This window comes from Phoxinus phoxinus (genome assembly GCF_949152265.1).
Source record: "Phoxinus phoxinus genome assembly, chromosome: 2".
Classification (NCBI taxonomy): Eukaryota; Metazoa; Chordata; class Actinopteri; order Cypriniformes; family Leuciscidae; genus Phoxinus; species Phoxinus phoxinus.
This window is the reverse complement of record NC_136877.1, coordinates 49,495,516-49,523,221: the sequence shown is the minus strand read 5'-3', so window position 1 is coordinate 49,523,221 and position 27,706 is coordinate 49,495,516. Positions and strand designations below refer to the sequence as shown.

Sequence of the window (27,706 nt, the reverse complement as noted above, 5' to 3'; positions counted from 1 at the left end):
GCGCGAAAAAAAGAACAACAAATCCCATAATGCAGTGCGTCGCGTTCCCATGACCCCCCGCTCCTGAACGCGTTTGTGCCGTAGTAGAGCTTCACCATGGCTAGCGACGGGCCGCCGGGCGCTGAATCAAACATAGATTTTAACACATGGAACCACGGCGAGCTGCAGGCCAAACTGGCCGAGTTTGGTGCTCCTAATATGGGTGAGATTAAAACGTTTTGATACGAGCGCTGTGACGGAGTTTAGCTCAGGGTTTCTTCCGTTAGCTTAGTTAGCTTGTTAGCCTGTTATTTCCCTGTCTGATGCCCTGCAGGCCTTTAGTGCACGAAACTTCGCGCTAACGTGTGCAGTACATGTAAATAAGTCTAATTGAAAACTTTATTTGCGTTTCTTCTGGTATTTAAAACACACCTGAGCTGTGAATGTCATTAAATAATTAAATTAAGTCGTAGTGTGTACATGTTAATGTGTGTGCGTAAACGAGAACTGTGATCGTATTTAAATGCAGTAGTTTTATACACAAACCAGCTCATATTAAACTAATAAACTAATGTATATTGTTGTTTGCCATCTTCATTGCTGGTTTTCTGTTCTTCAGGTCCCAGAGAGGAGCTCATAGACAGACTCAAATCGTTTGCACAGGTAAGTTAAGCTATTGAGTTTTTTAACCTGCACATCTGCTCATAACTTTAATTTTATTGCCTGAGTGTATCATTTATTTTGTCCGCAGTCTGGGATGATCTTAAACAAGCCGCACATGTCTGGAGGAGATGACAAGGTCATGACTACGGTACGGCAATGTGTCATTTATTCATGTTTTTGTGGTCTAATGAGGACTAGGCGTGACATACTTGAGAATATAAGTGTTAAAGTTTGTGTGTGTGTGTGTGTCAGATGCCAGGTCTGCCACCCATGCCCCCGATGCCCTCAATGCCCCTTCCGCCGGGCATGAACATGATGCAGGCCATGAATATGATGGGCGGCCCTCCTCCGATCCACATGGGCATGGAGCCGCCGGGCATGATGCCACACGACGACAGAGCCGCTCAGGTGAGAGCCGCGCGTGCTAACTGTGTGAAACATCTCACTGTGAATCTTTTACTAAAGAAGCAATCAAACGCTCATTATGTTTGACTTAAAGGGATAGTTCACTTTGAAATTAATTTTTGGTGTGTTTTAGCTTACCTGAAGTGCATTCAAGATGTCGGTGGCTTTGTCTCCGCAGTAGTTTAAATTTTGATATGTTTAGGTCAAACCGTTCTTGTCTGTCAGTCATATAATGCAGGTCTATAGGCACTGTCTCCAAAAGCATGCAGAGAAAAGTCCAAACTAAAAAATTCCCCATCGTAAGTGCACATTGATGGCCTACGACACGAAACAAGCGGTTTGTCTGATAAAACTAACAGTATTTATAGTTATCTCTTTTACACAACCACGTCCATCTGATCTGTTTACACCTGATTTCTTCCCCGGAAACTAATCTAACCGCCTTCGATTGGACGTTGCATTTTTAAACTCAGCAGAAACGCGTGTGATTGGCTGTACGGCTCAACGTATGCCTTTGATTGACCTGAACAATGAAGCGAGTAGTGTGTCAAGATAGAAGGCTTACAAATTGGGAATAAGTGAAAACTCAACACTCCCGGATGAGTTCGCGCGAGCTTAGGCCATCAATGTGCACTTACGATGGGGAATTTTTAATTTGGACTTTTCTCTGCATGCTATTGGAGACAGTGCCTATAGACCTGCATTATATGACTGACAGACAAGAACGGTTTGACCTAAAAATATCAAAATTGAAACTACTGCGGAGACAAAGACTCCTACATCTTGGATGCACTTCAGGTAAGCTAAAACACCAACATTTAATTTCAAAGTGAACTATCCCTTTAAAAGAAAGCATTTTTTATTTATTTAGATATAAGTTAAAAACTTGCGTGATCAAACGCTATTAAGGTTAGTTCACCCGAAAATTTAAACTGTCAGTAATTACTCGCCCTAATGTTGTTCCAAACCCGTAAGACCTTCGTTCATCTTCAGGACACAAATGAACATATTTTTGATGAAATCAGAGCTTTCTGACCCCATATAGACAGCAACGTCATTACAACTTTCAATGCCCAGAAAGGTAGTAAAGACATCATTAAAATAGTCCATGTGACTCGCGTAGTTCAGCCTTGATGTTATGAAGTGACGAGAATACTTTGTGTGCATTTCTGAATAACGACTTTATTCAACGATCGCTTCTCTTCCACGTCGTTCTCCTCCGCTGTTGGCGTAGTGTTAACAGTGCAGCGCTTCCTGGTTCTACGTCAGAACGCCGGCTCATTATTGGCTAACTCCTACGTCAGCATCACACGCATGTGTCATGGTGATCACGTGACCAGCGTCGGCCAATAGTGAGGCGGCGTTCTGACATAGAAACAGGAAGTACTGTGTTTACTATGCGAATAGCGTAGGAGATCTGAGACAGAAGAAATTGTTGAATAAAGGTGTGTTTTTTTGCGCATTGAGTATTCTCATCGCTTCATAACATTGAGGTTGAGTCACATGGACTATTTTAACGATGTTTTTACTTCCTTTTTGGGGCTTGAAAGTGGTCGATGTATTGCTGTCTATGGAGGGATCAGAAAGCTCTCTGATTTTATCAAAAATATATTAATTTGTGTTATGAAGATGAATGAAGGTCTTACGGGTTTGGAATGAGATTGAGGGAGAGTAACACCAGAAATTTCATTTTTGGGTGAACTAACCCTTTAAGAACATTGAAATGTAGGGGTCACATGACTGCAGTTTATAACAGTGTGTGTGTTCAGGGTGATTCCCGTGGGATGGACGAGCAGATGAAGGAACAGGAACTTCTAGAGCAGCAGAAACGGGTGAGTGTTCACTTCTAGCTGTTAAATGTGTGGGTTATATGACAGATTCTTATAAAGACAGCATCACGGGTAATATGAATGTGATGAACACTACCGGTCAAAAACGTTTGGGTCAAATTTATATACGTTTTATTTTTTAAAGAAATTAATCTTTAGCATTTATCAAAAGTGCAAAGATATTTGTAAATAAAATCGCAAGATTTCAAATAAATGCTGTTCTTTTGAACTTTCTATTCATCAAAGAATCAAGAAAAAATAAGCATCACATTTTCCACACAAATTGTAATTAACTTTGACATTATCATGTTTCTTGAGCATCAAATCATCACATTATGATTTCTGAAGGGTCATGTGACACTGAAGACTGGAGTAATGATGCTGAAAATCCAGCTTTGATCACAGGAAGATATTAGTTTATTCAAATTGAAAAGAGCAATAATATTTCACTATTTTACTGTATTTTTGATCAAATAAATGCAGTCTCGGTGAGCAGAAGAGACCGTTTCAAAAACATAAAATTGTTCCGACCGTAAACTTTAAAACGGTAGTGCACATATTGTGATTCATATTCTGTTATGTAGGTTGTGCACCTATATAGTTTGGTATTTTTTTTAACGTGTATTTTCACTGTGTGAATTAGTATTTATATGAATTACCAGTTTAAAGGTCTTATAGTGAGTGTGTGTGTCTTTCTCAGGCTGCTGTGCTTCTGGAACACGAGAGACAGCAGGAACTTGCTAAAGGCCAGCAGGGGGCGCCGCCGGGCCCCAGAGGACCTGAACTGGGACCCCGACCCCCCCTCCTGCCCCCCATCCCCCCTCTCAGAGGTCATTCACCATGATGCTCTTTAACAACTCTTTATAATATACACAATAGGCAAAAACATTTCTCATCCAAATGTTGGTCGATTCGGGCAAATTCTGGCCTATTTTGCGTCACTAGTCGTCTTTTAGATTAGTGGAAAGAAAACATCCAACATCCACTGAAGTGTTTAGTTTGTTGCACTTCATCTGTAGATTTCAGTCAGAAATGTCCACTTCAGCAGCTTTACACACACCGAGCTTTACAGGTTTATTCATGTCTATATGTGGAAGGTTTTTACTGAGGGGTTATTAGTCCATATATAATTTGACTGATTTATATAACATTTTATTCCTAAAACATGGTTGAATATATATATATATATATATATATATATATATATATATTTTTTTTTTTTTTTTCTGGCTGTCAACAATATTTTCTGATTTATCGAGTGATAAAAAGTGAAATCTGAAATCCCTTCTTTTTCATTTTTTTTTTTACCTTCAGATTTTTATTTTGTCGACAAAATGAAACACGAATTTTAAATCCGGCTCCATCAATATTCAGATTTCTGTAAATTAATGCGTATTTAATTAGATATCATCTCATTAGCATATTTAAACTGAAGGTTTCAGAAGACTTGTAATGCACATTTTTTGGTGCAATTTTGGAGAAGTATGAGGATGTCTATTAGTTAAATGTTCACCCTATTCTTCTCTGGAGTCTAAAGGCACAGTTCACCTGAAAATAAAAATTCTGTCATTTACTCGCCCTCAAGTTGTTTCAAACCTGCATGAAGTTCGTTCTTGCGCTGAACACAGAAGATGGTAGCAGCAGTGTCTGGTCCCCGTTGACCTCAGTGTTTTTCAATACTCTGGAAGTCAATGGGGACCAGCAGCCGTTTGGTTGCCAACATTTTTCAAAATATCTTCCTTTGTGTTCAACAGAAAACTTGAGGGTGGGTGAGTAATGACAGACTTTTACATTTTTTGGGGTGAACTATCCCTTTAAGACAAAAAGACGAGATTAAAACACCTGTAAACCTGATATTGATCAGTGTTGTTATTCAACTCTAAACATTGATTTGCTCCTGTAGTTGGGACTCAAGGTGGCCCGACTCCTCCCGGTCTTTCTATGATGCTCCAGTCGGCCAATCTACGGCAGAAAGTCCCGCCCCCTCCAGGAGAGGACGCCAGAGAGGTGCGACCCCCGTGACTAATAAGCTATAAAATTCAAACAGACTTTTAATCGCTCTTAACTAGATCTGATCAAGTGGTATTCACCAGATGTCATATAGGTCACAAGTTTGACTCATGCTTCTTTTTTTCTTTTTCTTTTTTACATATTATATTGGACTGTCCTGGGTTTAATACAAGTAGAATGCTCTTTTATGAAGTTATTTGACTTAAGGACTTATTTAGTAAGATTATGCCTGAAAAGGTTTTGTCTTTTTTAACATGTTAATTTAAAAAAACGATATATATATATTAGGGCTGTCAATCGATTAAAAAATTTAATCGCGATTAATCGCATGCTTGCCATGAGTTAACTCGCGATTAATCGCACATTTTTTATTTGTTCTAAATGTACCTTAAATTAATACTTTTCAAGTTTGTAATACTCTAATCATTATGGGCATGGATAAATATGGATGCTTTATGCAAATGTATGTTTATTATTGAAACCATAGTCAACATAGAGCATGAAGACGAGACATGTTTCAAAGGTCATAGATGTCTTTCAAAGAACTTGTTCATGTCTATTAGATACATGAAGAAAGAATAAAGAAATACCAGGTTCCCATTACTTCTCTTTCTTTGCACTGAGCAATTTACTAAAACAAACATGTTTAGATTTTTGCATGACTCTTCTGAAAATGCTAAATGTAAATTTATTATTTATTATTACATTAGTTTGTCTCTCACTGTGCCCGTTTTGATGAAGCTAAATTCTCAATAAAACTGTTTTCATTGGTATATTTTACTGTTTCTGTTGTCAAACAACGGAATGAATATGAAATAGTGACTGATACGCGACCCATTAAACATAACCAGCTCTCCCTTCCAAGATGTTAATCTGCACAACAATCCTGATAATCGAGCCGTCGTCTGATGAAATCAAATACACATAAGATAAAGACAATATCTGTGCTATGATTTCTGCTATAATTGCGTGTAAAATTAGAGAAGCAACATAATATCTGTGTTTAACTGAATTAAAGCGCTGCTCCTCTCTAGAGAGAGAGAGAGAGAGAGAGAGGTGGGAGAGCACCGGCGATTCTCAGAAACTAAGGTTTGTGCGCTTTATTGAAGAGAAAAAAGTTTGCAACACTGTGTATCTCCATTTCTCCAACTAGGGGTTGGGTCAATCTGCGCTGCGTTAATCGTGCGTTAAAAAAATTAGTGCCGTTAATATGATGTTGCGTTAACGCCTAATTAACGCGTTAACTTTGACAGCCCTAATATATATATATACATGCATACAGGTGAAATTAAAAAAAAATAGAATATGGTGCAAAAGTTCATTTATTTCAGTAATTCAACTTAAAAGGTGAAACTAATATATTACATAGACTCTCAATTATATGCAAAGTGAGATATTTTATTTGTGATAATTTTGATGATTATGGCTTACAGATTATGAAAACCCCAAATTCAAAATTAGAATATTGTGAAAAGATTTTCATAAGCTGTAAGCCATAATCATCAAAATTATAACAAATAAAGGCTTGAAATACTTTTGCACGATATTCTAATTTTTCGATGATCACCTGTATATAATATGACTTGTGTTGCTTGGTTTTATTGTATTTATATGATGTCTGTATTTTTGTAATTACATTTTTTGCCATGAAAATAGCCTGAGATGCTGACATGGCATTAAATAAAACTATCTGTCTATCTTGACTGGTCTTGACCTGTTTGCTTCATGGTGTGTGTCCAGGCGTGGCAGGGTGACGATGTCGGCATCGGGCCGAAGATCCCTCAGGCTCTGGAGAAGATCCTGCAGCTGAAGGAGATGAGGCAGGAGCAGCTCAGCGTCGCCCCTATAGGTCACTATCAGGAACTCCTCACGGCACTCACACGCTGCTTTAATGGCGCTAATGATCATGTTGAAGAGCACTTGAGCACATCAAGTCTAATTACCAGTGGCAGAAACACTGAATTTACTTTGAGACTTGAATTTGAAAGCGGGGGGGGCGTGTGAAGTAATTAAGTTAATGCTGGTTTACACTTAAACGATATAGGAATGCTTGTTAAAGGATTTCTCTGGCTCTTCTCTTTAGAGGAGGAAGATGATGACGATGAGATGGACTTGAACAGTTCCTCCGCTCGTGGAAATTCAGATGACGACGATGAAAGCGGTCTTTCTAAAAAAGACGTAGGTCTCCTCGCCAGTTTTGTCAGCATTTGCAAGTCTCTTTATTTTTCTCAGATAAATATTACACTTCAATCAGATATGTACATCGTATACTATATATCGAATATCTTCATATCAAAATATACACACACAACATACAAATATATGCCCATATGTACACAATACAGTCGTTTGCCGTACATCTACTCATCAGAAATGTAAAAAAAAAAAAATTAACAAAACCAAAAAAGAAGAAAATAACTTCATGTAGGGAATAGTCTTTTTTCACTGGTCTATTTTTAGTTTTTTCAGTTGAAGGCCATAACTCTTATAAGTTTTGATGTGATTTAGGTGGTTTGTATTGTTGTTGCTAATGATTTGATGAGATTGTGTCTGTAAATAGTTGTTTCCACTAAAAAAAGTATGAATTTTTACATTACAAATCTTAAAGCCTTTTTCTCAAAATGAGTGTCATTCTCCAGTGACACATCTCAGCCTATGTAGCACATATGTACACCAAACCTTCCAGTTACACACTTAGCAGTATTCTGAAGATATAGTCAGATGGATTTGTTAATAAGTCATTCCTGGCCTGATTTATGTGAATTTTGAATTAAAAAAATATGGCGAAAATAGTTTTTTTTTAAGGCTATGGACAGTATAGTTTGATTTCCTAGTTAAAGGATAATTCCGGTATTTAACACCTTGAGTCTATATTGTAGTTTGTTTTGGATGAACAAGAGTGGTGGACAAAATTTTTTTGACAATGGTTCCTCTCTCGAGTTTTTGACTAAAAGAATTGGCCATGGACCCATTTAACATTGGAGTCAATGGGCATGTCCGAAAATGTAATTAAAACAGCCAATAATGTTCGTTTACAAAACTGTGCAACTCACCGAGTGATTAGTGGTGTTCGTTGATGTTCCAGAAACAAAAAGTGTTGCGAAATACAGTTTCTGTCGTGTTTTATTCGTCATTTTGTAAAATCCCATTGAATTCTGTTGAAGGACTGAGTGCTCGTTAATATAAATGCACTAACGGAAGTGGTCGGAAGTGTGCTAACGCTTCAGATTCAAATATTGAGCGAAAGTTACACGGTTGTGAAGTGTCTGAAAAAATAGTTCCACTATAGCAAAATAAACGGATTGGAATCATATATTGAGACGATATATTGTTTATAATCATCAACGAACACCACGAACCACTCGGTGAGTTTAACAGTTTTGTAAACGAACATTATTGGTTGTTTTAATGACATTTTCGGACATGCCCATTGACTCCAATGTTAAATGGGTCCATGGCCAATTCTATTATTGTCAAAAACTCGAGAGAGGAACCATTGTCAAAAAAATGTTGTCCACCACTCTTGTTCATCCAAAACAAACTACAATATAGACTCAAGGTGTTAAATACTGGATTTATCCTTTAATGAAAGCATATATCCTGAAATCCCTCTGAACATCTTTTTTCATCTTGTGTAAACCAAATGAAAAAAATTATTTTGCACCTGGCTTTATCACATGTTCAGATCTATCTACCGAAAATATATGCACAATTGTGCATATTTAATGAGATAATGCTGAATTTGCATAATTAAACATACAAATTTCAAAAACTTGTAAAACATTTTTTTTTTATGAACTTGTGCAAGTAATCAACTGAGGAAGTTTCATGGTGCTATCTATTATTTAAAATGTTTACCTGATTCACCTGTAGTGTCTCGCCTTAACTAGAGAATAAAATCAGGTCTGAGATGTTGCATAGTTGGTCCATTTTTCCCAGCACAAAGCAAATTGTTCCAGTTTATGATTTAAAAAATGCTGTTATCTTCAATTTGTAGATGTCCATTGTGATTTCCATTCATTTGCAAGTCTCTCGTTGATCTAACTACAGTAGTCAACATTTGAAGTGTATCAAATCCTTTTGATTAACTTTTTTTTTGATCCACTTCAAATGTTGACTACTGTATTAACACTTACTCGATTCCTCCTTCGCTTGCTTGCTTGCAGAAAAACCGCAAGCGCAGGAACAGGAAGAAGAAGAACAAGAAGAAGAAGCGGGAGCAGGAGAAGGAGCAGGAGGAGGAGAGGAAGAAAGAGGAGAGCCGTGAGAAAGAGGCCGAGGTGGAGATCGAGTACGTGACGGAGGAGCCCGCCATCTACGACCCCAACTTCATCTTCTTCAAGAGGATCTTTGAGGCCTTCAAGGTCAGGCGCTTCACTTCACTACAGGATGGCTAATGCTAAATCTCCTTGGTATTGTGAGATAAGAAACTGTGCTTACGGTCACTTTCAAAGCTCAACATTTCCTCCCAAGTCCAAAAATATAATTTCTTGTGACAAAACTGCTGCAAAACATTGTTTGATATGAGGAAGAATAAAGCTTATTTGTTGTTGTATTTAGACTTGATTGACAGTTGAGTTGACACCCATCCAGCTTCATTCACCTACACTAGTGTTTTAAAGACTGAAATGTTATATTGTGCTGGATGTGGCTTTCTCTCACAGCTGACTGATGATGTGAAGAAGGAAAAGGAAAAAGAGCCGGAGAAGCCCGAAAAGCCAGAAATCCTTTCCTTTAAGAAGAAGGGATTCGAGCTGGAGAGGAAGGACAGTGATGACAGCGACGATGTGAGTTGAAAGTTCGCTCGGCTCTCATGGTCTCCTGATGATATTCCCGTCTAATATCCCCTCCACTTCCTGTTTGACAGGACCTCAAGAAGGACTTGCCTAAGCTGTCCAAAAAGAAACTGAGGCGGATGAACAGGCTGACGGTGGCGGAGCTCAAACAGGTAACTGGACTTTATTAAAACCACCTGACACTTCAGTGTTTACATTCAAATGCGTATTAAAAAGACTGAAGATGTCATAACTATGCATTTTATTGTTTACTTGGCACTCAAATAACATGATCCAGCCATTTCAAAATGGAAATTTTTGCTGTTTCAGATCAAATATTATCACCAGGGTTTGACATTAACTTGTTTGCTCACCAGTCATGGTGGCCAGTGGTTTGACATTGACACCATAGGGAAAACCATAGGGCCATATAGAGATGTTTAATCTCTCATAATTTGGTGGCCGGTATATTAGGCTGCTGACACTGTGTCACTCGCTCGTGTGTTAATGTCAAGCCCTGTTTGTCCCCCTTCTTAACGCGTGTCTCTGCCAGCTCGTGGTCCGCCCTGACGTGGTGGAGATGCACGATGTGACTGCGCAGGAGCCCAAGCTGCTGGTCCACCTGAAGGCCACCAGGAACACGGTGCCGGTGCCGCGTCACTGGTGCTTCAAGAGGAAGTACCTGCAGGGGAAGAGGGGCATAGAGAAGCCCCCGTTTGAGCTGCCCGAGTTCATCCGGAGAACCGGCATCCAGGAGATGAGAGAAGCCCTGCAGGAGAAGGTTTCATACACACACACACTGCCATACTGTACCAGCGATTCCTTTTGAAAATTATACATAACTAATTATATAATATTTTTTATCTCTTCATTCAGCAAGGACACGTTAAATTTATGAAAAGTGACTAAAGACATCTATTATGTTATGAAATAGTTATATTTCAGATAAATGCTGTTCTTTTGAACTTTCTATTTATCAAAGAATCATTAAATAATGTGTCATGGATCAGTACAACTGTTTTCAACACTGAATATTTCACAATATTACTATTTTTACTGTATATTTGATCAAATTAAGTATGTTTACTTCTAATAAATGAAGATTTAAAAAAAAATTACCAACCCCAAACTTTTGAATGGTAATAAATAAAACTTGATTTAATATTAAGTGCTTTATATGCATATTGTGTTTTAGAGCAAGGTCATAAAACCAGAATGTTGCTGTTTGGATAAAAATGATAAAGTTTGAAAGCAACGTGATTGTGCAGGACCTTTCCACTTTAATATTCACTAAAAAAAATCAGCTTTTGTTGTCAAACATGAGCTCTGCAGTTGAACAGCATTAAGTAGATCATCAGTGTTTCGTTCCGGTCTTGAAATGTGACGCTGATGTGTGATCATGTGTTTGCTTCATGGCATCATCTTGTGATGTCTCCATCTGAGACCGTGCTTGACTGGCGTTTATGATATTGTGAACCTGGTTATTTTAAGCTGTAATGTTCTGTGTTGATGTGTGTCCCGCTGCTGTCAGCTTCACTGACGTCTCCGTGTCCCTGTAGGAAGACGCCAAAACCATGAAGACCAAAATGAGAGAGAAAGTTCGGCCCAAGATGGGGAAGATCGACATCGACTACCAGAAGCTGCACGACGCCTTCTTCAAATGGCAGATCAAACCCAAGCTCACGATTCACGGAGACCTGTACTATGAGGTGCGCTTGCGTTTCCTGCTCATTATAGGGGCTTTCGTTTTTTGGCAGGTTCGCACCGCAGGAACTAGGAACGATTTTAGTTCTACTAACTCCTTTTGGAGGAACTAATTAGAGATGCTCCGATTACAATTTTCTAGGCCGATGCCGATTTTGTCATTGAGTTTGACCTGATGATACCGATCTAATTTTTTTTAACCACTTTACAGCACTCACAAATATTACATTTCTATATTTTTACACAAACTGAATAATAAAAACAATTTTAAATGGGTACATTTTCTATAAATATTTGAGTCTTAGTTTTCTTTTCTGACAAAGCTACTCCAGTTCTGGTTAAAACACACTAGACACGCAAATTCTGTAAATTGTGTGAAATCCAATTTATTTTGTCCACCGTGTGATGCTGATGTTGCGCGATGTTAATTATGCGGCGCCCGAGTTTATTTGACGGCATAAAGGCCCAATCCCAATTCTACCCCTTTCCCCTTCGTCTACCCCTAACCCTTCGCCTCCCCCTTGACCCTTGAAACAGAGTGGCAAGGCGTAGGGGTGAAAATATTCCCCTAAGAAATGGGACACCACTACTACACCGTTACACGTCGTCGTCTACGTCACAGGAGAGGCACTGATGTTTAGTACAAACTTATACTACAGGGCCGTTGAATGCTTGAATCTGATTGGTTGACGAACGTTCTGAGGTGTGCAATTATATTCAGGGAACCGCACGGCTAAAGTAGTTCCAGGCAGGTCTTGACCTCATTACAGTTCCATATCACTTCGCGTAGTCAACTGTAATAACGGACAATAGGATACAATTCATAACAAGAGAAACTGCAGCCCATGCGCTTGATCTGCAATTTTCAATGTCCTATATAATCAATAAAAAATTAAACTGAATATTTAAATAAATTGATAGTCCTGTTGCGCGGGTTTTCGTAATTATTGAAGATAATATAACAAATAAATAAAATTGATAGGCCTATACTTGTTAAAAGGGCTTTGTTTCATTTATTAGTCTTCTAGTCTACTGTCACTAATAGAAAAAAGAATGAACGAATTAATTAAAACGAATTGAATTAATAAATAAATAATAATATTGACGCACATGCTTCTCTCTAAGGCCGGTTATGAATGTAATTTGATACTTATGAGTCATGACTAATCATGCACGCGTTTTCAGCGCGTTCAGTCTGTGTTCACAGCGGTGTTTAAAATCTGCTGCATTCACAGTCAGAGAATGTTTCTAGTCGTTAAGTGTGTCCAGCATTACTCTGCTATCAGTGGCTCAAACCTCTGTTACTAACTCTAAAATTACGTTTTGGAATTAGCAACGGAGCATGGGTTTAGATGTGCAAGGAATTACATACGAGAGCGTTTTAATGACAAAAACTTTACAAACGTCTTGAAATACATCATCTGAACAATATTTCGAGGTGTGGTAACTGTAGTATAAGCGGAATAATTGACTCCAGACCGTTGAATTATTATAAAAATAATGCACACCCGAGGTGTAACGGCCACTCCGCTTCGCGTCGTGACCGCATTACCACCTCGGGTGTGCATTATTTTTATAATAATTCAACGGCCTGTCGTCAATTATTCCTTACTTCTAAGATGCACAGGACTTGTACACAGGACTTGTATTCTGTGGTGTTGTATTAACACGTTGGAGGTACAGACCTATGTTTGTCCTATTTTGACCTATTTATTTACTGTGTGAAACTGTGTGAAATACGACATTGTGTGGCGTTCATGTGCATTCAACTCATAAATACGATCTTTACGAGATGACTTGAACGCACCAGTAGCTTGTGTACTTTGTTCGGGGGAGAGGATTTTTTTACAAACGTTTCTTTGAAGGAACTGACCGTAAATATGAACACAAGATTGAATGTAACATAAAGCAAATCATTATTTGTTGAGCCAACAATTCTTACATTTATGGGTCTCCTTTTTTGCTTGGGCAGCCATTTTGCTTCTGTAGCCGGTGTATGCAGTGACACTTCCCCCTCCAACCAAAAGAGAATCGAGACAACCCTACCCCTTCACGTGCACGCGCAAAACAGAGGGGAAGGGGAAAGTGAAGGGGTAGTGCTGGGCGGTTTGACCAAAAATGTATTCAATGCATTTTCTACTGGTTGAGAGAGGAATTACTGCAGTAAATCGACTTAGGATGGTCTATTTTACTGTCATTAGTGAATATTGTAGAATAATTCCACACTAGTAATACAGGTTTGCATGGCCCCAGAAAATTATGCTGTTGTTTACAAATAAGAGCCAGTCATGATTCTAATGAAGTGAGGAATCAGAATGCAAAGACAATTGCAGTCAAAATACAGAACTTTTACTGTGCAAATTTCACAAAAATATTTATGAAAATGTGATATACACAAAAAAATAAAAAATATTTGTATAAATAATCTTTATTTAAATTTAGTTTTTCTTTATTAAAATTTAGTTTTTCTTTATTTAAATTTCGGTTTTTCTTTATTTAAATTTAGTTTTTCTTTATTTAAATTTCGTTTTCTTTATTTAAATTTCGTTTTTCTTTATCTGAATTTCGTTTTTCTTAATTTTAAATTCGTTTTTTCTTTATTTAAATCTACCCTTTACTGTGTCAGTAATGTGTTAGTCAAAAAAATATTAGATTACGTTTTATATTACTATAGCCAGTGTCCGTTCTCGGAGCATATAAGCCCTGCCCGCTTGAGGTGCGCCGCTTCCCGCTTGAGGTGCGCCGCTTCCCGCTCGCGCTGTTCTGTAGTTTACTAAAGTTTATTAATTCTGAATGTGTCTAAATTCTGAAATAATTCTGAATGTTGCGTCTCGCGTGTTCATCTATATTGCACCAAATGCGACACTGCACTCCCTTGTGAAGTCGATTGGATGAACGGTTCTCGAAACCTTTTTTTTCTTTTTGGAAACCAAAAAACCTCCAAACAACAGCCCCGGCTCCTCTTTTTGGCACAAGTTCTTCTGTGTCATGTTCTAGTTCTGCAGCATCCATCTTCCCTGTAACGTAACACCAGAGCACTGCTGTGTTTACCCTCACCACGCCTCGCAACATTGTAAAGGGTCCGTCTGAAACAGTGTCGCGCAGCGTAACGTTCGCTCCGAAGACGTTGTGTAATTAAATACATCGGTATGGCGGTATATTAAAAATGTATATCGTAACGAAAATATACACCGGTTTTCGGTATGAACCGGTATACCGCCCACCTCTATGAAAGGGTAAGGGGTAGAATTGGGATTGGCCCAAAATCGGCATATGTCAGACTGACCGGCCGGTCGCCACTCATGGCCATTCACGTGAAAATCGGCCAATCCCGGTCACCAGCCGATCAATCGGTGCATCTCTAGAACTAATTTAACTCTTCCTTCAGAGTCGGTCTAAACCAGCGCTATAGAAACTATCCGTGACGTTAGTGTTCGCTGATTGGCCGAACACACATGAAACACCAGCACCCGCCATTTTAAAAAAGCTGTGTAAAAACGCGCAGATTATAGCCTATATATTCACTCCAGAAACTAACTCTGCGGACATGGAAAACAGTGATGGATGAGCCTCATGACCTTCACGCTGAGCGGAAAATCCAACAACTTTGAGGGACCAACATGATTATGAACACTGGACATCAACCACACGTCATGCGCTAATACCTTTTCATTACGGTCTACTTTCTATGTGTAACAGTTATATCTAATAACGTATTAGACAGGAATGTTAGACAGATCATAAACTAATGAACACGGAGAATTCTCAGCGCCGTCACAACAACGAGTGTGTCTTACGTCACTTCAGAGTTCCTGCTGGCGTTGCAAATGCAACAGGAAAACGTTCCTATGGGAAGCATTAGTTCTCTGGGAAACACTCTGGTGGCTCGTTCCTCGAACTACCCGGTGCGAAAGCCCCTTTTATGTCACTTTATTTGTTATGATGGCCCTTTCTAAGAGAAAAACCCTTTTTGTTGTTGTTCAGGGAAAAGAGTTTGAGACGCGCCTGAAGGAGAAGAAGCCCGGCGATCTGTCGGATGAGCTGAGGGTTGCTCTCGGGATGCCCACAGGACCCGTGAGTGCTGCACACAACACTGAAACTGCAGGAGAGCGGTTCATGCACCTAGACACTTATGTCATTTCTTCTGTCTAGTTTTAGCTGAGCTTTTCTCATGTTTGTCTCGGCAGAACTCTCATAAAGTTCCTCCGCCGTGGCTCATCGCCATGCAGAGATACGGTCCTCCTCCCTCCTACCCCAACCTGAAGATCCCCGGCCTCAACGCCCCCATCCCTGAGGTCAGACACACACACACACACACACACACACTGGGGAAAGCTGTGTTGAGGAATGTTGCTTTTATACGTAACTTTTTCCTATACATGCCTTAAACCATGTAAAATTAACGGTCACTTTTTAATGGAAAGGTTAGATGCTTTTCCATTTTTTCATCTCTTTAAAAAAAAATAAAAAATCTTAGTATAATTGATTTGCAGGGTTTTAATTGGCGTTTTAAAATTTAGTACTGTAATGCATTACTCAATGAAAAAATAGGTAATTGTATTAGTTACTTTTTATGGAAAGTAATGTTATGTTTCTTTTTTTGTTACTTTCATATCTGGGATTGTTTGTTAATTTTTGTTTGTTTGTAATTAAAACCGCCCTAGAGTTAGGCTTAGAAGAGCTGTTGCCAAACATATAACATAAGAAACATAATAATCACTGCAATAATGATCCAGACATAGACTCTGGATTTTAAATCCAAAACTTTTTTTGCTGGGCAGTGTATAAAAAAAAAAGCTTTCTTTTTTAAATATAAAAAATGTAAGCAACTATGTTATGAACTCTATATGGGGAATTTACAATGGGGTTTTCTAGTTGTGCTCAGTTTGAAAGTATTTCTTTGGCAGGATAGATGCTGTTGGTGAGTGTGAGCTCTATTAAACATGCATACATCAATTAAGTTGGGAAGTTAGTGGGACTGCAACATGCAATTGTTATTATTCACAATTAATTTAAAATGATGTAAACACTTCCAGCAGTGATATGCAAAACTCTGAGCCGTCATGCTTGATTAGAGGAAGGAAGAGATTTTCCATTTGATTTAGTCAGTAATTAGATATCGAGTAACGCGTGTAACTCTGATCCAACAACACATGCGCATCCTTCTCCATTACAGGGTCTGATTTACGTTCAGGAAAACCCCTTCCACAGTCTAACTGTCATGGCCATCATAATGCTGCCGTAAAGCTGAGATGTTCATACTGAGGTGTGTGTGTCTCTTTCAGAGCTGTTCATTCGGGTATCACGCCGGCGGATGGGGAAAACCTCCTGTGGATGAGACGGGGAAACCGCTGTACGGAGATGTGTTCGGGACCAACGCCATAGACTTCCAGGTCAGGACACTCAATTAGCAAAGTGCAAAATGTTGTGAATATGGTCAGATTTAAGCAGCATTGTTACAGGAGAATAACGGTTCGTGATAACCACAGCCTAAACGTTGCCAAGCCTGAGATCTGGGGCCTCATTTATAACCGTTATGCAAGTTTTCAAAAAATGTAAATGAAGGAATATAAGTGTTTCCATAACCCATGGGGTTCATGAGATGATGAAGCAATAATAGTTAAATCATAATGCCAAATTAAAATGAATAATAAAAATGAAATTAAACCCTTGCTAAAAAAGATTAAATATTGTATGTTTTCCTGCATGTGACGTGACCATTAACCAACATCTGAGAATCATGAAAAATGCACAGGTTAAATTGAAATATTAACTTCAAATCTCAGGGTGACTTCGAGTAAATATTTTGGTTTAGCTGAGAGTTTAAACATTGACAGTCATTGAAACAACGCTGACATAAAACTCAAGTAATACAGCTTAAATGTAGTTTCATAATGAATGAGTTGTACAACATTAACATTGTTATTTCCTTGTTTTATTCATGTGAAGCTGCTTTGAAACCGTAGAAAGCGCTGTATAAATAAATTCCTTCTGAAATGTTGACAGGCCAAAGCCGAGGAGGAGGAAATAGACCGATCCACGTGGGGCGAGCTGGAGCCGTCCGATGAAGAGTCCTCTGAGGAGGAAGAGGAGGAGGAGAGCGATGAGGACAAGCCAGATGAGACGGGCTTCTTCACTCCTGCAGACAGGTGCCGGCTCAAGCTCTCTCCATCTCCGAGTCACTAGCCACGCTTCCATTACCCTGCAAACTGCCAATTTAAAACACGCCCAATGGAAACACGTCAATTTCACAAAAACTCATTTATCGCAAAAAAAGTTTTTGCGCTCGCATGAGGAGGTTTTTCAGGCAATTGGAAAAGTAAATATTTCACTAAACTGCAATGGAAACAGTTTTTGCACGTTTGCAGTCAGCTGACGTAGATGATGCGGTGTGTTTGGACTGAAGACGAGACGGTTCTTTATTAAATTCATAAAAGACAAAAAAAAATTGTTGTCGAGAATTTCGGTTTCGCGTATCTACCTCGAAGTGATAAATTAATTGTCTGGCCTTAATTTCAGACAGAATTTTAAGGCTTGGTTTTTAGGGAATTATATTCAAACGCACATAACTATAGAATGAATTCTTGATGCGCACGTGAGCATCAGCGTTTCTCACAGGTTCGCGTTTAAAGTCTGTGTAGAGAGAACGGTGTCGTCTTAGTCTCTAATTGAATAACTAATGATCGTTGCGACGGAAGTGAATCATTCAAAACTAACTTTAGCTGGAAAATAACTTTATTCAAGAACCGCTATAAAGCCAAAACAATCTGTTACCTTAAATTATACATTCATCACTGTAAAGCCGATTTGAAACAATCTACATTGATAAAAGCGCTGTATAAATGATGACTTGACACAAGAATTACAGGAATACTGGATTCTAAACCTCAAAGAAACGCCACAATCAAGACCTCGAAGCAGAAATGAGGGAGAAACGCTCACAGTATAAGAGGCTTTCCTGGCCATTGATGATTGGACACGCCTCCTTCGATTAATAATAATGGCCAGTGCGGCGGCTGGGATATACATAAACCTACCAACATCCGTCGCCATGATTTTTTAAATGATTATCGCGAGAGGAAAAAATTGCGTTCGGTTAATGGAAGCGGCGTCATTCCGCAATTGTTTTTTGTCGACATTTAAAACGTTTTGCGCAAATCTGTAATGGAAACGTCATGTATGAAGTCATTAACGTTTCTTGTTGTTGTATTTGTGACAGTGGCTTGATCACTCCGGGCGGATTCTCCTCCGTTCCCGCCGGCATGGAGACTCCAGAGCTCATTGAGCTCAGGAAGAAGAAGATCGAGGAGATCATGGACGGGTGAGTGTGTGTGCGCAAACACCAGAGGATGAGCCGGATTTAACCCTGACATATGAAGTGGTCAGAAAAATCGAGTTTATTGAACCTTAAGACAATCTTTTGTTGTCATATTTGATACATCAGGCTTTATAGCTCATATAGTGAGAATATGGAGCTCATACTCAAGGAGGAGAAAAAAATAATTCAATTTAGTGCAGATGCTGATAATTATATGGCCAAAGAGATGAAATTCTGATTCTTGTCATGTAATCAATGAGATCTTTATAGCAGATACTGACATAGTGTGTGTATATAAATATTAATATCTGTCAATATTGTTTTAGTAAGATTATATTAAAGTGTTTACTATGATCAAAGCTCTGTAGTTTTAAATCATAATGCAATGCGATACAATGATGATTGAGAGATGAACACATAAACATTCTTCAAAAGCCTGATGATCATTTTTGATAATTACATTTCAACACGATTTTCAAAAAAAAAAAAAATATATATATATATATGGATAATCAAGTAAAAACATAAGATGCTTTCAGTCCGTAATGTTAATCTTGAAACATTACTAACAATATAAAAGTTATTCTTACATTTACTTTATAAGCCGTTTAATATGCAGAGATGATTATAAGATGTTGATGTAGACAAAGTGCACTGTGACTCGGTTTATACTTTTTGTGAGCGCTCGAATGCAACATTGACTAGACTGAGATCTAATGTGTGAATCCACTAAAACCTTAAACTTATAATCATGTTTGCACCTGATGTGTGTTGTAGTGGATAAAGATGTGTTCTTGTAGTTCTGAGCTCCTCAAGTGCTGATCTGTGAAGTCCCGACTGTCTCCTCGAGCACTTAAGCAGCGGTATATCAGACACTTATATCTTATTTAACACGTGTGTGTGTGTGTGTACAGGAACGAGACGCCTCAGCTGTTCACGGTGCTGCCGGAGAGGAGGACTGGGCCGGTCGGAGCTGCTATGATGGCGTCCACACACATCTACGACATGACTGCGGTACGACTGTGTGTGTGTTTGAGATGGATGAGTGTGTCATACGCCGTGCTTCCACCCACCTGTTTTTAAGCCATTTTTGGGGTATCACAAAAAAAAATGATGTGCATAATTTCATTTAAAAAACATATGCGCTCAATTGAGCCTGATCAGTTTTTTATCTGATAAGACTTGCGCGTAAACTACAATTGAAGCACATTTACAAAATAAATCCCTCAATGCAGTGGATTTGATTGGATATCTGGACTAGCCAGCGGACCAATCACATCGCACGACATCTCAAATGTTCATTTAGTTATTAAAAAATGCCTGAACCAAAGTCTGCCATGATGAATGATTTGGTTTAATTCCTTCCAGAAGCGTCTCACATGATTGCGTTCCCAAACACCAGCATCCCAACGCAAGAGAACATGAGTTTGTTCAACTCAGTTATGATTATGGTTGGCTATGGTTTCATATTTAGCGATTCAGATTCTGCTTATCGATCCTTGTTTCCGATTCCAATTTTTTTTGGAGAGAGAAAGAGTTAAAAAGATTAAATATCTCTACCTTTTATTCTTGCCAATTTTAAGCAATAGCCAATAAAATGGCTAAAGTGAAAGGAGTCTCTTCAAATAAACATTGTTGATTACATTATTACTCCAGTAGGTGGCAAAAATCGACTGTTCATTTTTTTTTTTTTCATAGAATCATTTATTCAAGAAAACTCAAGAGATTCATTCAAAAACGGTGAATCATTCATTAAACAAGTATTTATGAATGAGACACTGAATTAATGATTCAAATTAGTTTTTTTTTTAATAGACTGGAACATGTTATTCTGTGTAGTTGTCTGATGCATGTAATCGTGATCTCCATTTTTAAACAAAACAAAAACAATTTTAAACCAAATAGATTCTCAGTTTATCCTGAATTAGGGGCCGTTCACATCGCGTCTAAAAATGCGTGGAAAGCACGGCTGTGCCGCTGTCTCCTACTGGGGGTGCGCACGAAATAATGAATTTGCACGCGCAAAAAAACACGATATGTGACCTGATCCAGCAAAATGGAAAGAGGAGACCATAAGCTTTCAAATGATATCATAGTCAGTCATACCTTGAATGGTTGTAAAGATATACACTTTTGAATTATGGTCGTCTGCTCCCTTTTTCCAATTGAAAACCTCAGAAAATCGCTTTTAAAGTTTTTTGCCTGTTTTTTGTTGATGTCTTTCAAAATCCATTGCATTTAAAGGGATAACTTATTTATTTTACAGCTTAATTTGACCAAAGACAATAATATATAACACAACATTTTTTTTTAATATTTAATCTTTCTGAGGAGATCTGCTAGCTTGTTTACTCTAGGGATGCACCGATCCACATTTTTTCACTTCCGATCCCGATACCTGAATTTGGATATCGGCCAATACCGATACTATTCCGATACCAGAGCTGTGTTTGCTTTAATTTTATTATCATCATTCTTGTTGATTTTATATGATGCTGACATAAACTCCAAAAGGCAACTTGACGTATGTATAAGGTCAGAAAAACAGGAAATCCTGTTAACAGGAAAAATCCCATTCTGAAAACAAATATGCAACTAAGGATTTCAAATTGATTGTCATTTCAATATTTATTACATTTCATAACTACATTTCATAACTTCATAAGTCTTGAAAATATAAGAAAAGTGCAAGTGTAAACATCTAACACACACACACACACACACTATCAATAAAACAGTGTACATCTGAACAGCACAAATCAAGAACACTGGCTCTTGTAGAATCAACAAATCATGTTTTTAAAATGTAAAATATTTGAAAATATAAGAAAAGTGCAATAACTGTAAAAATATTTTACTTACACACACACACACTCACACACTCTCAATAAAAATATTACGCGCGCGCAGCCTCCTGCTCTCTCTCCCTCTCTGCCGTGCACGCGCTACGCGGTTTGGAGCACAGTCCAAATGTGAACGGTCCCAAAGTCAGGAATCGAAATGCGTGCGTCTTATCGAATCCCCAGCTTTTGGAAATGTTACCGGTTCTAAAATGAAACCGGTACTCAATACCCAACCCTAGTTATGATGGAGGAAAAGAGTCAGTTTCCTCCCCGATTGAAGTTAGCCTACAGATTTCATGTGCCAGTTTCCCAGGAAGGGTTGACTTTGTTCAGTTGAGCACATGGGATGTGTTATGATGCGCCAATTACAAATGCACGTCTTTGGATGGAAACGGCAGTGGGACTCTTCTATTTCTCAGATCAGTTTGTTTTTATATTCTTGGCATGTTCCTATCCACCTTTTTCCCTACGTCCCATGATGCTTTGTGCTAATTATGTGAGTAACTTCTATTTAAACCACACAAAATCTGCCTAAAAAATCCATGAATGCAACAATAAGTTCCCCAAACCACCTATAGTTTAAAACACCGTAGTAAAAAGATGGATGCGCTCTCCCTCCTGCATTTAAACCTGAACTATTGTTCATTTAAAAAACATTTGGCTCGTCCTGCATCTTCCATTGATGTTGCCCACAACACACCCAGATACACGAGATGAATCCGTGCTCACTGAGCCGAACCGTTTGTGTTCTGCATGGTAATCATTTGGCCTCTGTTGTTTTACACGCTCGTGTCCCAGAGTTCTCTCTGTCTAGTGGATGTAGATGTGGCGGATAACCTTTCCAGGCCTCTGATAACAGCGCGCTGACTTCACACGCTCTGAGTCTCATCTCTCACAGCCGTCACATGCTAATGACTCCATCCATATGGGACTCGTTTGCATTTAAGACGACAGCCAGAATATAAACGATGTGACGAAGCCAACAGCTGGCCGGTGGAAATACCAGATATAAAGCGTCAACGCCACTGCTGATATATTTGTGCAGCTGTTCATAAATGTGAAATTAATGAGATTTTGATGTAGCCTTTGGCTGGATCAGTTGGGGTTTAAAAGATTATTCATATTCGGTACAGCAGTGGCCAAAAATGCTTTTAATGACCCTACGACTGCGATTACACCAAAATAAGAGATTTGTTTTTGTTTGTTTTTTGAGGGAAGAGCAAAAAAATAAACTCGGGTCATTTTGACCCGAAACTTCAACAGTGGGGTTCAAGACCCTAGGACTTGTGACGCACTTGAATCACAAATACACACACACAAAAAAAAAATTATGGATTTGAGGAGTTTTGTGGTTGAAATCTAAAAGAGTAACACATCCTTCCCTCACGGGTCAATCTGACCCCCATAGGAATGCCTTGGTACACTTAGAAAAACCTAAAAATGCTCAATTTAAACTGTTAAAACGCTAAACCTTTGCCAAAAAAAAAGATTTTTAATGTCTACATGTGTATCTGAATGCATACTGAAGTTACCTGACTTTAGGACCCAGAGGAGCAGCTCATTTGCTCCTTATAGAGCTATAAGGCCATCAAGAAATATCACGTTTTATTATTATTATTATTATTATTTCCCACAAGAGAACAGCAGAGACACACAATGTAAGATATTTTGATCTGAATTAAAAGGGTTATGTGTGAAATAGTGAGTTATTTTGAATTTAAGTTGAACGAATGTGAGGTATGTGGTTAAATTACTTAGTCGTTTATAGGTAAATAAAATAAAAATAACAAAATCTCCAAAAAAAACATTGCATATAAAAATATTGTCAATGAAATAATATATTTCTTCACAAAAATAAAAATAACAAAAAACATTGCATTAAAAAATATACAAAAATATTATCAATGAAATAGTCTAATTTTAGGGCTCCGGGTCTTTTTTTCTTTAATCAATCAAATGTTTTTGAGCCGCGAGGGAAAGGTCTCTGTGTTTCTCATGCTTGTGTTTCCTGTGGTCAGACGGTGACGAGCCGCAAGGCCGGGGTGACGGCGCTGGGCGGAGACTCTCAGGCGGTGGAAGTGGCTCTGGCCCCCGAGGAGCTGGAGCTCGACCCCATGGCCATGACACAGAAGTACGAGGAGCACGTCCGCGAGCAGCAGGCGCAGGTGGAGAAGGAGGACTTCAGCGACATGGTGGCCGAACACGCCGCCAAACAGAAGGTGAGCCCGTCTCAGATAGCCAATCACACGCCAGACGCGCGCACATCACTGCAGAAACAGATCTTGCTGTATTGCATTAAATCAAGTCTGGTGGGATTCTCTCAATTTTCATGGTCATTCTCATTAGATTAATTACATTCTATACAGAAATAAATAAAACGTATATATTACTAAAATGTATAACTTTGACTGATAGTCCTTGTTTGTAAGATGCTTTAGCCTAAATTAATAAATGCAAATGTAAAATCAGCCTAGAATTAAATGGATATTATAATTGTATATATTATTTTTATTTTATTTATACATATATATATATATATATATATATATATATATATATATATATATATATATATATATATTATTATTATTTTTTTTTTATTTATTTATACATTTTTTAGTGTATAATATAAAAACAAAATTATAAAAAAAAAAAATAATAAATTGTATATATTTAAAGCTAGGGTAGATCAGAATTGTCAAACTTTTATTCAAATTTGTTTACTGTCTTTATATACCAATACATAATTAAATTTCAAGTACTCTGAAATAGAGAGTATAAAAAATTGAGTGACTCTAGTGTATTTAATCTTCAATAAACACAGCTCATTAATTCCATTCAGTCCCACCTAAAAACGGGTGCGCGACTGCGGGCACGTGGGCAGAGCCAATAATAGCGGCGGTAGTCATGGCGACGGAGAGTGACAGTCGCGCAAGCCAATCACTTGTTTCGTCCCGGTAGGAATTAATGAGCTGTGTTTTTTGAAGATTAAATACACTATAGTCACTCAATTTTTATACTCTCTTTTTCAAAGTACTTACATTTTAATTATGTATTGGTATATAAAGACAGTTTAAGCCAATTTAAAAAAAAAAAGTTATTTAGACAATTCTTACCTACACAACCTTTAAATATTATTATTCACAAAATGTCACGTCACAATCCTAAATAGACTGTCTTCATGCCACAGTTTTGTAATTTTCCACATTTTTATTTTTGGATAAATGTAACCTGTGCATGATATTGAAAGGTTTTTCAGAGGATGCTATGTAATAAAACTACAAATTTTAAAGAAACTTTTTTTTTGAAATATGCTAATTTTCCATCTCCCCGAGAGTTAAACAGTTTTACCGCTTTCGAATCCATTCAGCCGATCTCCGGGTCTGGCGGTAGCACTTTTAGCATAGCTTAGCATAGACCATTGAATCTGATTAGACCGTTAGCATCTCTCTCAAAAAAAACGACCAAAGATTTTTGATATTTTTTTTCTATTTAAAACTTGACTCTTCTGTAGTTATGTCGTGTACTAAGACCGACAGAAAATGAAAAGTTGCGATTTTCTAGGCCAATATGACTAGGAACTATACTCTCATTCCTGCGTAATAATCCAGGAACTGCTGCCGTACCAGCAGGGCAATATTACACACTTAGTGCCGAAAACTCAACTGTTTAACTCGAGGGAAGTTGGAAAATGAGCCTATTTCCCAAAAAAGTGGAGTGTTCCTTATAAAAATCATAGACATTATAAATCCAGTAGGTCTAGGAGAGCCCCTCTGATCAGATAAGATGTTTGATGAACCGTCTTCCTCTTATTAGTAAATGGTTGGTGTGTACATGTTCCCTAAACCCTCGTCTCCTCTGTCCCTTCAGCAAAAGAAGCGCAAGGCTCAGCCGCAGGACACGCGCTCCGGGGCCAAGAAGTACAAAGAGTTCAAGTTCTAGTCCTCGAGCGCCGCGCTCTGCTTTTTATCTGCTCGTATGTAGAAGCACACTCGTGTTTGTGCGTTACGTTACTGTGAGTTTTTCATTTATGATCAATGTTTTTGTAAATAAAATGGCAGTCGATGACAAGCTGTTGTTAGTGTGTGTTTATTTACCGTTTCATCCTCAAGGTTTGGGTTTAACTGCTTATGAAAGCTGCTCTGTTTTTGGGTTCATCTGGTAATATCTTAAATATGGTGTGTTTATATGTAGCATTCATATTGTCCTAAAAACTTGAACATATGAGTTTAATATAGTCTAGGAGAATGTTAAATTCCAACTTAAAATGTAAATATATCATGGACATTTCAACGACTGAATTTTTTTTAGTTTTCTAGAAATTAATCTTTGTGAGTGTAAAACTTTAACATGATTTTTTTCTTTTTTTTTTCTTAGTCATTAACCTTTAACAACTGCAAACATTGTGCTATTTATTATTCTGTTGGTCTGGGATCTTTGAATATTATTTTTATTTATTATATGAAAATTCACACAAAAAAAAACAATTATATTCAATAATTGTATCCTGAACTCATCTATGATCACTAAAATTACATGTAACTTTTTTTTTTTTTCTTCATGCCTTAAAATATCTTGAATGTAACCCGACACCCTTGCCTCATTTAGTATACGCAGTTCTATGAATATGCAAATGAGCCCCGCCTCCACTCACTCACTCACTCAGAGATCCACTGGTTGACGATCACACGTTGATCTGATTGGTTACAAGGTAGTTTGCCAGCGATTTCGCACCGTGTTTTTGAGACTGTCTTTGGTTCACTGCAGTTTTAAGCAGAAAATACTCAGCAATGCTGTCGACTTATGAACTTACACATGGTTTGTCTTAAAGCAGATTAAAAACACCACATAGACACATAAACAACATTAAAAAGTTGATTTTCACTCCAGTGGGACTTTAATGAATCAGTGATTTTGAGGTGCAGTGACGCGCTCAGGCCAGCAGGGGGAGAGAGAGAGTCTCACAGGAAGTCTGACCGTCACCTGATGTCTGGGATTCGGTTTGACCTACATAAAACTTTCACTGATAAACAAACAGTCAAAAACTGTACGCCTTCTCGGACAATAACACACTCGTTTCCCCCAAACACACACAGCCTGAAACCAGAGCCACATTCCCCACAGTGCCGTCATTAAGACTCGATCGTCTCGTTCAGGAGGGCCGTTTCTGACACACACATGCTTTGGTACAAAAAATCATAGACAGCATAAGCTTGAAAATATGAGCTGATGAGTAGCATAAGTCAAAATTATTATGAATCATAATGGATTTTTTTTTGCATTGTAATGTAAACTTTTTATCTATGTTTAAAAATGATCAGTTTTAACCATAATTTTGGTATGTCATAGTTTCAACATATCATAATTTTTACTTAGTATCTTAGTTTTGACATTTTATGTCATGGTTGACTATCTCATAATTTTAACTCATTAAGAGTTTTTTTTTTCAGATCATGACAAATGTACAAATTATGAGAAGTCAATCATGACGAAGTCTGAATATCAACCTTTTATGTCAGAATTTCGACTTGACTCGATGTCATTTAGTATTTCATAATTTTAACTTATGTCATGATTATCTCGTTTATAATTTTAACTTTAGATTTTAACTTATCATGATTATAATTTTTTACTTTTTGACATTTCGATTTTATTGTGAATTTGTATTGTAATTATGACGTAGTAACTTACTTTTGGTGTTATGTAATGGTTGACTTTATTTTATTAAACTTTTTATCATTAACTTAATTTCTCAATTTTTACTTCTAATGTCATGGTTGACTTTTTATCTCATCATTTTCACTCTGTCATATTAGACTTTTATGTTGATTATGACAATTAAATTATTTCAGCTTTGTACAAGATTATGTATTAGTATCTCAATTTTGACTTTTTGTCATGGTTGACTATCTCGTCATTTTGACTCGTGACTTTTTTGAGATTAAAATTATAAAAATTATAAGATAAAAAGGCAATCATGACAAAAAGTCAAAATGATGTGAAATGACTTGTCAACTTTTTATGTCAGAATTTCGACTAATGTCAATTATGACAATCTCAATTTAGTATCTCATCATTTTTTATCTTTTTATCTCATAAATAAACTTAATCATAATTACGACGTCTCATTTTTTACATTTTATGTCAATTATGATTTACCAATGCACGCTTTTGTTCTTA

At 37.7% G+C, this 27,706-nt stretch overlaps 1 protein-coding gene across 2 annotated transcripts; it reads left to right on the top strand.

Annotated features, from left to right (window-relative positions):
• The first annotated feature begins 26 nt into the window (after positions 1-26).
• On the top strand, positions 27-27,264 carry sf3b2 (splicing factor 3b, subunit 2). Of its 2 annotated transcripts, none has more exons than XM_079605456.1 (22): positions 27-202; positions 599-642; positions 731-790; positions 895-1,050; positions 2,817-2,879; positions 3,577-3,706; positions 4,780-4,883; positions 6,627-6,735; positions 6,970-7,064; positions 9,053-9,250; positions 9,551-9,673; positions 9,754-9,834; positions 10,215-10,442; positions 11,221-11,370; positions 15,350-15,439; positions 15,553-15,660; positions 16,651-16,758; positions 17,372-17,514; positions 18,585-18,686; positions 19,598-19,697; positions 23,545-23,745; positions 25,397-27,264. In XM_079605456.1, exons 1-22 carry the CDS (start codon positions 97-99, stop codon positions 25,466-25,468), a joined length of 2,571 nt encoding a protein of 856 aa, XP_079461582.1. In that variant the 5' UTR covers positions 27-96; the 3' UTR covers positions 25,469-27,264. The 2 variants fall into 2 exon arrangements, with proteins under 2 accessions (XP_079461582.1, XP_079461583.1); XM_079605457.1 differs by having other exon boundaries at positions 47-202; positions 895-1,043; positions 2,813-2,879; positions 25,397-25,591.
• Positions 27,265-27,706: the final 442 nt, after the last annotated feature.

Coding starts and splice junctions, on each gene's coding strand:
- sf3b2 (XM_079605456.1), top strand. CDS start 97: ATGGCTAGCGACGGGCCGCCGGGCGCTGAATCAAACATAGATTTTAAC. Junction 1,051..2,816: donor ACGACGACAGAGCCGCTCAG/GTGAGAGCCGCG, acceptor GTGTGTGTTCAG/GGTGATTCCCGTGGGATGGA. Junction 9,251..9,550: donor GGATCTTTGAGGCCTTCAAG/GTCAGGCGCTTC, acceptor TTTCTCTCACAG/CTGACTGATGATGTGAAGAA.